The 14,384-nt window shown below is 36.0% G+C and overlaps 1 protein-coding gene and 1 long non-coding RNA gene across 2 annotated transcripts in view; one reads left to right on the forward strand and one right to left on the reverse strand.

Annotated features, from left to right (window-relative positions):
- Positions 1 to 835: 835 nt before the first annotated feature.
- The window catches only part of LOC101742643 (protein obstructor-E), a 61,231-nt gene continuing 47,682 nt past the window's right edge, over positions 836 to 14,384 (reverse strand). Inside the window, exons 3-6 of the mRNA XM_004928583.4 lie at positions 12,513 to 12,752; positions 10,116 to 10,304; positions 3,623 to 3,840; positions 836 to 1,901 (exon numbers count right to left, since the gene is read on the reverse strand). Of these exons, the coding sequence (XP_004928640.1) occupies positions 1,830 to 1,901; positions 3,623 to 3,840; positions 10,116 to 10,304; positions 12,513 to 12,752 (719 nt within the window). The 3' untranslated portion in view covers positions 836 to 1,829. The remainder of the gene's footprint in view (positions 1,902 to 3,622; positions 3,841 to 10,115; positions 10,305 to 12,512; positions 12,753 to 14,384) is intronic.
- The window catches only part of LOC134200161 (uncharacterized), a 46,013-nt gene continuing 41,372 nt past the window's right edge, over positions 9,744 to 14,384 (forward strand). Inside the window, exons 1-2 of the long non-coding RNA XR_009974956.1 lie at positions 9,744 to 9,807; positions 10,146 to 10,349. This is a non-coding gene — a long non-coding RNA (uncharacterized LOC134200161). The remainder of the gene's footprint in view (positions 9,808 to 10,145; positions 10,350 to 14,384) is intronic.

Here is a 14,384-nt window from a genome sequence, read left to right on the forward strand (position 1 = left end):
GTGGGGTAATCTTTATTCTTTGGATGGTACAATCAGCCACTATAGTATTACTAATTACTGTAACACAATTACCTTCTAACCCTTCAGCGACTCGAGTAGTTAATAGCTTACCTAATAAAAGTTTTCTCTGACTTCAGATTGCATTACATTACAAAGTACAAACGACTTTTAGTTTAATTGTACAAAATACAAAAGACTCTTAGTAATAGTGACTTAATAGCGCTAATTTTGTTGGTAATGGGATTATAGACAAGCTTAACACTCTATTTGTCGTCTACGTTAAGAATGTAGACGTATTTATCGATAAAGACATGGTGGTTATTAGTTTTATTGGTTGGTATTAGGAGGCTGCATATGGTTGCATCGTGGCCTAAATGATAAGACGCCCGGTGCATTCGTATCAAGCGATGCAACTATGCCGGTGTTCGAATCTCGCAGGCAGGTATCAATTAAATTAATTAAATACGTCGTTACATATTAATAAATGTTGCTGAACCACTTCTAATGTGAAGGAATAGCATTATGTAACAGAAATCAAACTTGCAAAAATAACAATTTGCGCATTTACGGACGGTAGGGTGTCTTGTGAGCTTGCAAGGGTAAGTACCACCACCCCGCTATTAGAAAGTCAATGATTACAAATGAATATTTCGACAATTCAAAACCTTAGCCCGTAGGCCTTAAAGTTGATATTCATTTGTTCAATGATTTTTGAGGATACGACAAATTGACTTGCAAAAGGAAAATTAATGAGGGTACTATGGTGTTCTACCTTTAGGTATAATGGGAAACGATATTTTTGGGAGATACTACCGAGATACAAGTAAAAAAAAAGTTTAAAAGTAAAGAGTATTTTATTAGACACTTGGCAGTATTTTACACTTACGATAAAACCTTAAAAAATAATTACATAACTAAACTGAGACATTGGGAGTGAATACAATTTTTTTTTTGTTTCTTTTGCCAGCCAGATAAAGGGAATGTAGCTAATACAGAAAAGTCTTTTATGTCATATAGTCAAAGCCCTGTTTTGTTAAATAAATGAGAATAACATGAAATGAAATGAAATGTTCATAATATCATGAAATGGGATGGAATTAAGGGATGTAGGATGATATAAATGAATCACCAAACGAAATGGTGAGATTCAAGGGACTCTTCGGAAGAATCAGAGACGCTACTTTCAGTGAAATTGTTTTTTTTTTCACTCTTGTGCACTTTTACATATAGAAAATGATTAATATTCCCAATAAACAAACTTATTAAATAAAACAATTAAAATAATTTCATTGCTCGCGTTCCTACCAAAGAATCCCTTCATATAGAGATACTTGAACATAGAGTACAGAGTTGTGACAGATTAAAAAATGTTTACATATACAATGAGCACAGATAAATTATATTTTTCAATAATCTCAACATAATAAACGACTATACATACCATAAGCCTGAAGTAGAAATTAAATGCGATAAATTATTAAACTCATTTACGTAGGCATGTTGTATCTTATCTGTGTGCCAAAGAATACATTCTGTCATATTTATTATCTGTGACTTCGAAACATTATCTGCATAAAATAAAAACATTATTCGGCATACATAAACATTACATATAAATAATTACATGGCGTTTCTCGTGTTCTGCTCATTATAATAATTATTGAAACGTAGAGCCATTTTGCGTTAATTATCTTAATGAGTTTTAGAGACGTTTAATAATCGCATTGTTGGGCGCCACAAAATGGTGGGAAATGAGAAGGCGTCCTTACGAAGAGTACAAAAAAGTTTTAGTTAAAATTAAACATGAACTAATTAAAGTCGTACAGGAATTAGTTCCTCGGTCTTGTGCGGCCCTGTTGCTGCTCTTGGAAATCGTTGGAGGGCCGCTTCTGGTGTTGTCCCTGGAAGTTGAAAAGGCAGCTTTTAGTTCCAAGTAGGCTTTAAGTAGGCAATTTGTGGGTAGAAATATCGTATTAATATATTTATTGTCAATGCCTAATCATATTTCGGCATCTATATTTATATCTGCGGTAGGGAGCAGCTTGGCTATGTCATTGACATGCCCATGGGCGACGGTAACTACTCACAATCAGTTTTCTTTCAAGAATTTGACTTCCATTGCGCGGTATTTAAATGGATGATTACTCAATTTCTTTTAAAGTGTACTTTAGATTATTTGTACGGATATACTTAAAATAATCCTTAAAAGAGGAACGACTTTCGACTTTGCGTTTTTAGTTTTTTCCTTTTTAGTAAGAAACATTGTTCACATATTAGGTGGGTTGGGTAGTTTCGCTTTGATTGTACACGCGATTTATAAATAGTATATAATTTATCATGAATCCTCGAATTAAATAATTTAATGAATAATTTAACTAAAACTCAATATTCGTTTCTTGTTTTTGTAACACCTTCAATCATTCAACTCTCGCTTTGAGTGAAAGATAGAGTCGCCGTTCTATGTAAGAATTAATCAACAACAGGTGGATCTGTGTATCACTACATAGTATAAAACAAAGTCGCTTTCTCTGTCCCTATATCTGTCTGTCCCTATGTATGCTTACATCTTTAAAACTACGCAACGGATTTTGAAGCGGTTTTTTTTAATAGATAGAGTGATTGAAGAGGAAGGTTTATATGTATAATAACATCCATTAAATAGTGGAGAAATCAATAATAAATTACAGTTTCCGAAGCGAAGCGAGGGCGGGTCGCTAGTACCTCATAAAGTTCTGTTTGTCAGTAACGTGCGAAGCTGTGAACGGTCTCAAGTGGCTTCCTTGAAGGTGGTCGAGTTGTGATTCAATATATTGTATCGAGAAAATGTACAGTTGTCATGTAAAATGTGTTTTAGTTTATTGTGGCACTGAGTTGATTAATCGTGAATTTTTGACAAGAACTTACATTTTCATTGTAAACATTGTATTTTCATGGGTGTTCTTAATGCGACTAAATAAAAGACATATTAATACATTGGCTTTCGGCTGAGGATATAGCGGACTTTTGTAGATAGCATGTCATTAATGGAATTTTAGAAAAAATTCTGCATCTCGACAATATCTTAACGCATTACAATTCTTATTCAGAATAGGATATTAATATGTATCGTTATCTGAAATTTTAGTTTCGATTAGTGTGCTTAGTGCGAGGTTTTTAACGTTCTCGATAGCGTAAAAGTTAACTCATATTTGTATGGAATGGGATTGTTTGCGTACGTTTGCCGCTAGGGGCGCTGTTCCAACTGCATACAAAATTGGCTTAACTTTTACGCTATCGAGAACGTTAAGAAACTCGCACTAAGCACAGTGAGCTCTTTAGATTCAGTTAGCTAATCATCAGTTGCATCGAGATAATCCTAATATATAAGATTTCTAACCTTAAGCCGACATAGTATAATAGACATCACAGCCGGAGCTCTGTGGACCGGCGCTCTGTCTAAATATATTTAATGTACATATTTTACTCGACAAATTGCAAGAGCTTGAGTGCTATTTAATCTTTATAAAATCAGCACGGACATAACATTAAATGTTCATATTTAAACCGATAAACGTAAAAACGATATTGTTATGGAATTCAAATACATAACCAAAATTAGCTGTATTGAAGTTGGTTAAGATACCTGTCGCGCATCCTGCTGCTCTTCTTCTGGTGGTGGAGCGGTGGTGGTGGGGATGTCGCAGTCCTCGGTGGGTGGTACCACGCATCTCAGCGAGCGCCTGTCAAACACCAACATAGCAGGGCAACGCTGCAGCCGAGGATATCCGCCCTGGCACTGCCAGTACCGGTTGCAGGACTTGCCTAAGGGCACGTTACCGTTCGGGTCCTCGTTGCAGAGAGCTGAAAAGGTAAAATACAGTTATTCAAATCTAAGCTTACAAACATTCTTTATATCATTGCAATTGACACTTTAACACCACACCTCAAAGTTGGTTGTGGCTAATCACCACCCGTACACTCAGAACAAACAAATGGAATCCTTCTAATTTCAACTTTACCAGTCATGTATATTTTACACGAAGAGTGTTGGAGTTATAGTAATGAAAGAAAAATGAAGGATCAGAAAGGTATTTTTACTAATACACGTATGTACTCAATGCTGTAGTACTACCAGCTAATTCTAGTTCATGATCATACCCGATCCTATAGACCGAATGGTAAACAGTCGACGTCACCCTAAACACGTCACTACGGATCCTCCCGATCCATTAACTGTGCTTTTAGGTACCACAAGCACTAATCACCGTCCTCGTCGAACCCGTCGCTTGCGACGAAGGGCTCGACGAGTGAATTAACCCATAGACACAGCCCACTAAGTTTCTCGTCAGATCTTCTCAGTGGGTCGCGTTTCCGATTCTGTGCTAGATTCTGCGAAGCACTGGTCTTGCTAGGGCCAGTGTTAGCAGCACTCCCGGTTAGAGCCTTGTAAGCTCACGTACACGTCAAGGAGAAGCTGAAATAGCCTCTCAAAGCTATCAGCATACGTAGGAAAAAAAAGTTCATGATGTATCATAATATTCCCATATTATATGATGACCATTTTTGACGAAGCTGCATGAATACTACAGTCGTACTAGTACCTACTACATACCTACGTACAGTACCTACTAGAAATACTACAATAGTTGCAAAGCAATTATTTTCCAGTTTAGTAACGATGCATCTTTTATTTGACTACTATCACTGAAGTGGGCTTCATATTTGTATTTTCAGGTAAGATTATCCTTTGCTAAATCTCTCATATTTTCAAGAAAATAATCACGGGTCCTAGGCCAGCTTAGTTCTATTTTAATTCATAGTAACAACCGTACCTAACTAGTACGTTAAATTATCACAATTTAACCCCTAACACTAAAAGTAGGTGTTGATATTTTCGATACTACGTAACATAGTCTAGAGGAATATATATGTCGGCGCAAATATGACTATTTACCTACTGATCATCAACTAATTACTCTGTGATAAGAAATTGATGTTAAACAGTCCCTTTTATTGTAATTTCAATACTTTAAAATCTTGTAAACACGCTCACGTGTTTAATACTTGTAAACACGCTGACGTGTACGAAGTCCTATAAATACGGCCGTGCTGTCTAGCGTTGATTCATTCGTGTCCGAGCCGTAGCACAGTACGGATCTCTCTGTAACGTTGTTATGCTTCTCGTGCAATATACGCAGTTCTCTTGAAGTTTTGTTTTGGAAGCCCAAACATGAGTCATCGTCGAGAACTTAATGACCGTGACGTCAGCAATGGTGACGTCACACTTTTTAAAAACATTCCTTCAGCGTTTCTCCTCCGTCATATATATTTTATTCAATTTTCACGAGTCGTAGATATGAAATAAGAACTACTCTTACGGCATCCATTAATCGCATTTCTTGAATCCATTTGATTGTATCTAACGTTCCGAAGACTTTTGTACAACAGATAAAGTAGTCTTAATTACAAACTATTTGCATTTCAGGGAAAAAAAAAATTGTAAATAAGTAGCCAATTTTACTACTATACTTGATACCCATGACACTACAACTTTAAACTTTTTGAGACATGAAGACCAATTCGATTTGTATTGTACATAGTAACTGTTTGTCGAACCGGATACACGAGTAATAACTTCGGAGAAGAGACAGATTGGAAGGTTTCAAAATACTAACGTTAAAAACGGTTTTTTTTATTGCTTAGATGGGTGGACGAGCTCACAGCCCACCTGGTGTTAAGTGGTTACTGGAGCCCATAGACATCTACAATGTAAATGCGCCACCCACCTTGAGATATAAGTTCTAAGGTCTCAGTATAATTACAACGGCTACCCCACCCTTACTGCTTCACGGCAGAAATAGGCGGGGTGGTGGTACCTACCCGTGCGGACTCACAAGAGGTCCTACCACCAGTGATTACGCAAATTATAATTTTGCGGGTTTGATTTTTATTACACGATGTTATTCCTTCACCGTGGAAGTCAATTGTGAACATTTGTTAAGTACGTATTTCATTAGAAAAATCGGTACCCGCCTGCGGGATTCGAACACCGGTGCATCGCTACATACGAATGCACCGGACGTCTTATCCTTTAGGTCACGACGATTTCAAACGGTTTGATTCGAAAAACATATTTAGAGACGAACACAGCTCAAAAGTTAATAATTATCTAGTCCGTTATTGTTGAATCGATCTGTAAACGAATGCGTAATCGATATCACAATATTAAACAGAACCATGACTTGTTTATTTTGCAAAGGTTATCGAAAGGATCAATGGTAAATTCTGGTTTGGTAAATTACGTTGTCTGTGAATTTCCGTAGGACCTGCTGCGTTATTTCTCAGGGTTATTGTGACCTTTTTAGTCCATTCATTTAAATGCTTTAATAATAGTACAATATTAAAATTACATTTCCATAGTGATATTTTTAAAGTTTTAATTGATTATGTTCGAACGTTCTAATGCTTAAGAGCGTTAGATGTCAAGAATTGATAAATTTTTTGAACAAAAATATGTTAAAATATCGTCTAATTGTAACAAAATACGAATTATGGTGATGTGGTTAAGCCGATTAATAACACTATGTCGTATAACAGGCCTTTTTAGTCAGACTCATCACCGGGTCACAAAGGTCACTTTCATGACTAGAAACAGCTATGTTACAATTATGACTAGAAAAGGCACGTTATTTGCTTCATTAGAACTAAAGAGTTCTCAGAAACCGCAGGATATGTTTTTTATTCTTTTGCAGAGAACAGGCTTGCTCTAAACGCCATATTAATTTAAGATCTCTAGAGCATTCCTTAATTATCAAAGTTGAATTGTCAGATGGAGAAAGTGGATTGAATTTATAACTACCACAATTTTTAAAAGATTGTATTAAACGCCAATTAACATCGTTTTGCATGAGCTTCATAATTTTCAAAATGTTATTTAGATTTATATAATTAACGTATAAACAAAGACACCTTGCAGTAATTAATATTTCTTGTAATAAAAACAACAGTGTTTCTCTTGCCACAATTAGAGTATCACGAATATTTACGGTAAGACCAGGTATGTAGGTAAGTGTGTATATAAAATGTATTGTTTTCGACAAGTTTTTCCAATTTTACTTTTTTTTTATTGGTCATTAAATCTAAATGTGAAAGATCGATACGCCATTCATCAATCTTCAATCCACTTTCGTTTGCGTTGAGCGGCCACCGATTAATCGATGTTTATCGATCCATCAAACCATCAATTATTCAGTTACATAAAGAATCTTTATAAGCCCGTACATTATTCAATTTTACGCTTTACGACTCGTACAATTAGTGTGAAAGTTGCTTGATGATCGATTAGTGAATTGAAATTTTGATGCTCTGTCGATAATAATTCATGCACGAAATAGGGTTGTAGTATTTTCCAATAATTACTTTTAAATTAATATTCATTTTTATTTTCGTAGTTTAAAAAAATCATCCTCCCTCAGCTCTTAGCTCAATTATACTCTGTTCCTGCGATTACCAATAAGAGAATATCGAGATAAAAGAAAAAAAACAACTGCCGTATTGTACCTGTGTAAGAAGTCACACACACTTCTTTGATCTAATTAAATTATTCACTCAACAACCGTACCATTTATTTTTTCTCCTACCTACGCCGAAAGTTCGGTTTTCCTCTCGCTGTACAGGGAAGAAAGTCTAACTTTTTCTCCCTGGGTACTGACAAGTGCGCATGCGCTTTAGTGTCTACATTTGCTCTCACGCACCTAAAATTCTCCGCCATTGTTGTGCTCGGGTAATTTGCAATATTGTGTTTAGTGTAAAAGTGAAATAAACAAAAGGCAATAAAATTTAATAGTGAAGTATTAAGCAAAGATGATTAGTAGTAGTTTATTTAAAAATAAAAAAAACACTTAAATTGTTTTTTTATTAGAATAAAGTAGGATATCTCATCATGCGTGTTTTTTGGCAATTTTACTCGCAGGAGGAAATGGCCTACTTTTGTTCCTTGATGCACAATGTACTATACTCACGTCTAACTTTACTCATTAATTAGACTTATTACAGCTATAATATTACATTCACATACAATGCTTACTTACATTAAAAAATATCGTAAACAATCTTTGCAATGATATAAATTACTTGTTTTATCAGAGCGTTCAACACCGTCACACGTTAAAAATACGAATAAGTTTATATTCAATTGAAATATTTGTATTTTAATAAATATGCTAAAAAAACACGCGAAATACTAAAAAAAATTGTAAAGGATTTTGGATGCTATCTACCATTTAGTCCACAGAGGTACGCTATTCGACATATGCCTCCCCCAAGCTTCACCATAGCGACCGGATTCAATTAAAAGTAATTAAGTAATGTCAGTATTTTCTTCGATTTTCGCGAGTAGCAAATTTAATTAAAACTACTTTATGGTTTATAATAAGAATTTAAAATTAAAATAATAATTTACAGTGGTCGTGTTTGTGGATGATTAAACTTTTATTCGTCGTCTACATTTATTTTGTTAAGTTAGGTCTAAAGCTATGTTCTCACAAAAAATACCTAATGCACCAAGGCTTTGTATGTTTTGTAAATAGCATTATCAATACATAATTTGTTGCCATCCATAAAGGTTTTGAGAGTTGAAATATTATGTCGCTGTGACCATGAAAAGAGATCATTATTTATGTGAGCTTTTGATGTGGATGGCGCAAGGTACCGTCCATGTTATTATGGAGATACATTAAACTGGCGCTCAATGGAACTTGAAGGTTGCGAGACGAAATGAGTTCAGCATTTTTGTTAATTTTTTTTTTTTTTCATAGATCAATTTAAGGTATTTCGAGTTAATAATAACCTTGAATATTTATTTAAAACTAGCTGAGCTGCCCCTGTCATTGCTGATGTCCATGAGCGACGGTAACCACTCACCATCAGGTGGGCCGTATGCTCGTGTGCTAAAACGGGCAATAAAAAAGACAAATTTTTCCATTATTGCCCGATGCTATCAAAAGAAAAACATAGTAACAAAATTGTATTATAATAAACATTACATTTTTTTACCATGTTTTTGTACGCAAAAAAGTTCCAATCGAGCTGTATGATTCTATCCGAAGCCACAACCTCGCACAAGATAATCTTACATAGCAACGAATTGTTGCCGACGAGAGATTCAGGGAAACTCACAATTTATGTATATATATTAACGTGGAAACAGGGACGTTTGTCGTTCCCTCACACCCACGCGACATTGTCCATTATAGTTGGGATAAATAAACGACACAATTGACATAACATTTTTGGACGTTTCTCTTTGATATATTATTCTATTTGGTATTTATTGCCAGGATAAAATACTTATTTTTATTTTTCAGTATTGCGGTTCTATACGAGTTTAAAATCCTATTGACGATTGTATGTCGAATATGTTTTTTAAGGTTATATTATTATGCGGTTTATTATAATGCCACATGACCCGAAATATTGTCCTTTACTATTATTTAAATATTTTAGAGTATTACGAATAAAGTATAAGTTATTGGTTAGTAAGAGAAATGAATTAGCTTAAATCATTGATTAAATATTTCTATAAAACATGAGAGTTAATTTTAAATGGATAGAAAAGCAACATTCCATTTGATGCATTGAAATTTGTGTGAATAGTTTCCGTTTCGGATCAGCTTTGTTCAATATTTGAACGGACGTATAATCTCAATTTACCCAAGACTAGCTCGATAAATACAACCTTAACACGTGTTCAATGAATTTCAATACAAAGGATTAATGAGCATCGAACATGACAGTTTGAAATTTGAGTATTTTGACGTGACTAATAAGGTAATTAATGCACGGTCTTAATTATCATATTACTACTATTGTAAAACCACGAAAGAAGCGTGTTGAAGATAATAAATAACAAAAAAAAATACAATATTGAGTAAAAGTCTTTTTGACTTGAAATGCCACACACATTTTTGTGTGCTTTGTTCCTTCGACCCGGATCAGTTGATGAAATTCCAAACCTTGATTTTTACCAAAGTTATTTAGTTTAAGCTTTATAATGCGAATTCAATACGAATATTGATTTATAACGGTGTCAATCAAATTAAAATCTCCAGTTTGTGTTTGAGCGTTTAAATACTTACGATGCTTTTGACAACCGTCAACGTTCTCAGGCCAGTCACAAGAGTGGGCGTTCTCATTGTACAAAAGCCCTCCGATGCAAAGCTGCTCCGTGGCGGTGCCGTTCCAGCAGGTCCAGTACCTGGTGCAGGAGGTCTCGTGGCCAAAGATACCGTACAGCCAGTCGCAGTGCTCCGTGCCGATTGGGGGATCTGAAAATAAAGCAGGCGTTGACAGATTAAGATGGGAGATAATATGTGGGTAATTATTCTTGGATCATTATTGTAAGATATGCCTCATATTAAAATTAGACCGAAATTAGGTTATTAAGGGCTTAGACCCCGAGATCCTACGTCATAAAGTTAATTAATAGATAATAGAATTAGAATATAAAAAGTTTTTACAGTGAAAGTAAATTTTGGTGCATTAAAACTAGACGGCAATGCATTTCACTTAGTGGAAAGTGGACATTGTCGCCTATTGACACCGACTACGCTAAGGAAGACATATCGTAGTTCTCTGGAAACATCTAAGGGGTGAGTTCACTTCAGGTATATATTAAAAAAGAATGCAAATTAAAGGTACTCTGATCTTTTAGCGCAAATTCGATCCTAATTCAGTATGGTCCTGGTTGTACGTTAAGCAAGCGTTGTTTGTTAGCGGGACCGGGGGCCACAGCACGAATATACTGCACAATGTACGAAACTGGTGGTAGGACCTCTTGGGAGTCCGCACGGGTAGGTACCACCACCCTGTCTATTTCCGCCGTGAAGCAGTAATGCGTTTCGGTTCGAAGGGTGGGGTAGCCGTTGTAACTATACTGAGACCTTAGGACTTATATCTCGAGGAGGGTGGCGCATTTACGTTGTAGATGTCTATGGGCTTCAGTAACCACTTAACACCAGGCGGGCTGTGAGCTCGTCCATCCATATAAGCTATAAAAAAAAGTCTTCTTTTTCTTCACCTTATCCTACTAGGTGGAATCGGCACAGCTAATTTTTCTCTTCCATTCTTTTCTATCAGCTGTCATCTCAACACTCACTCATTTCTCTCTCATATTGTCATTCACACACTCAATTCATGTCTTCTTCGGTCGACCTCTTCCCTCTCTACATTGTACTACCATTTCCATACATCTCCTAGTCACATGCATCTTCTTTCTACGCATCACATGTCCATACCACGCTAACCGTCCGCTCTTTAAGTTCTTGTTTACCGGGGCTACTTTCACACTTCCTCTGATATACTCATTCTTTATCCTGTAATGTACGAAACTAGTACATGCAAATATTAAAATGGTATAAAAATTAAAAATTCAAAATCGATAATGGACCTACTAAACTGTCTACACTGTATGAACTAATTACCACTAAACAGCTACTGGACTAACTACTGGACTAAGATGTCCATCCACACTGGACGAACTAATTACTACTTAACAGCTACTGGACTAATTACTGGACTAAACTGTCTAAATACTAAGCTGTCCAATATTGTTCGTTCAACTCGTCTACAATAACATGTGTGATACTCTTAAATAAATAGTATATGATAGCAAGCATTCAAGCATGAAATTCCTGAACAAAAATAAACGCCCTAGTTATCCTCGTAAACTTTTAGGGCACTTACTCAATGCGAAAATTCTCGTCCAAGATGTCCTAATAAAAATATCGGCATTATTAAAATAGATAAGATCGCGCTGTTGTGAAAAGTATTTAAATAATTTCCCGGTAATATTGATTACGTAGATCCTGGATCGTTTAAAAATTTTATGACATAAAATACATTACGTATCTTTTTGGTGGTTGGTTGGAATTTATAAAATGCCATTCTAGTTTTTATTTTTGAGTAAGTATGAATTTTAAGCTGTACTTTTAACAATTACTACATTATGAATTGAATTCATGACTTCTAGTCACAGTCTGCTATAGTCTCTTTTTCTATTCCGTGACTCAAATGTATTTCAAGAATATTTCTAACGCTATGTGAAATTTGGTGATACTCTAAGGATAATGTGTTAAAAGGTTACAAAATTTATAAATGACATAACGTGAGCTTGTAAAACCAAAGAAGATATACAAGCATTTAGGTTTTTCACATTGCAGTAGCTCGTAGACGTGGCTTTAGTTTGCCGAAGGACCGAAAGAGCTTTATTATACTATAGACATTAATATTTCTCAAAGAGGTAACTGTTTGTAGAAAATGTGCAGGATCTTCTCAGCGGGTCGCGATTTCGATCCGGTAATAGATTCATTCGCGAAGCAACCTTTAGTTGTTAGGTCTTCTTCGGAAGCGCTCGGGCAGCTATTAGCAAATCCCATCCCTCCTAGCTGAGCCTTTGCTCGCCCAGCTGATCTGGTGAAGATGAAAACCAGTAATTTTCAATCCTAAAAAAGAAAAAAGAAAATATGCATACTTACTTATCTGAGCCTTCGGGTACTCGCAGTAATTTGACCTCCAAGGGTAATCGCAGCCCTCAGTCACCCCTCGATGTTTGCCCGCAAAAACAAGTCCATTGGGGCAGTCGTATTGTACCGATTGTCCGTTGTCACATTCCCAATACTTGTCGCAGTATTTGTCATCGGCCACTATTCTAGCTTTGGTCTTGCACGGGTCCTCGATTTGGGCACATGATGTTAGGTTTATGGCTGCCAGGATCACTGCGGACGAAAAAATTTTGTCAGGACTGACGTATTTATAGCACGTTTCGATTAGGGGCAAGTTAATTTATTAGAAAGCTTAAGTTTTTCTGCGTAAGGTTCATTTTATAGCTTTAAGGAAGGACACCATTATTTTGCATTCGAGAAGTTTACTCTCTCAAACAATGTCTACGCAGGCTTGAAATCGCATCGTCACACCCGTTTCTACCGTGAAGCTTTGTTTTATTGATGTTTGAAGTCAATAAAACGTTTTGAATCGTATTATTTGAGGCGGAACAGTGAGCAACTTAACGATCAAATGAATGAATTCTAAAAAAAGTGTCCGTACCGCTTAAGGATTTATGCTCCAGCAAACAAAGAGGGGAATGTTCTCTATAGACACGCTGAAGGGTAGGGCTGAACCACATATTTACGATTACAGTAACGTAACACCCGACGTAGCGAAATGTGTCAGTAATGTCTGAATATAAACTTTTTTTGCGGCCTTTGTAGGTTTACGACACATCTCATGATGAATGGTTACCGTCGTTCATATACGTCGGTAACGCATCTGAGAGTGATTAGTGTACTTAGTGCGAGTTTTTTAACTTCTCGATCGCGTAAAAGTTAACTCGAATTTGTATGGAGTTGAAACAGCGCCTCTACGTTTGCCGCTAGGGCTTTGGATCTTTGAATTAGTTTAAATGTGACCTTTTCCACACAGTTCATTGAAAAGACGGGCTCATTGCTAGAACCTATTTTATTAAATCTAAAAGCTAAATTAAATATGTGGTTTTAATTTTACCGCGTACTACCGACGTCGACTTTATTCCTCGAATGGTAAATAAGCATACCGTTTTTCTTAGAATTTACATCAACACTTTTGATTATAGTTTGCACGTGTACCTAAATAAAAGTCCGCACGTTTTCTATTCGTATTTTACGAAGCGAGACAATTCTATACGATTGTACAGTGTGAAGATGTTCTTATAAAGGGGATCGTAATTGTCGACCTTTGTTCAAAGGCTGATTTTCCGCTGTTTGCACTCAAGATGGACGTTACAGGAAGAACTTTTGCACAAAATTGTATGTTGACGGTGGGCGTTTTTTTCTCTTTCTTTCTTTCTTTTTATTAGATTGTAAATACACAAGAGTGCTGCTTATCTGATAACAAGTACAGTCTTCTACACAATCGGAATGAGATTAATAAAAAAGGTTACAATTGAAAATTTTTTTTTTTTTGGATATCATGTTGTTTCCATCGTAATTATCCTACATAATACACCTGTTTTTTTTCTTTTTCTTATATGGGTGTACGTGCTGACAGCCCACCTGGTGTTAAGTGGTTACTGGAGCCCATAGACATCTACAACGTAAATGCGCCACCCACCTTGAGATATAAGTTATTAGGTCTCATGTATAGTTACAACGGCTGCCTCACCCTTCAAGCCGAAACGAATTACTGCTTCACGGCAGAAATAGGCGAGGAGGTGGTACCTACCCGTGCGGACTCACAAGAGGTCCTACCACCAGTAAACATACTATATAATGTCATACAAAAGATTGATATAGTTTCAAATACACACAGAACAGACGCATAAGACGAAACTTTGAGTTTTTTTTTTACGTTACGCAACCCTAAAATAAGTAACA

The sequence above is a fragment of the Bombyx mori genome, chromosome 15 (assembly GCF_030269925.1).
Source record: "Bombyx mori chromosome 15, ASM3026992v2".
In the NCBI taxonomy this organism is placed as follows: domain Eukaryota; kingdom Metazoa; phylum Arthropoda; class Insecta; order Lepidoptera; family Bombycidae; genus Bombyx; species Bombyx mori.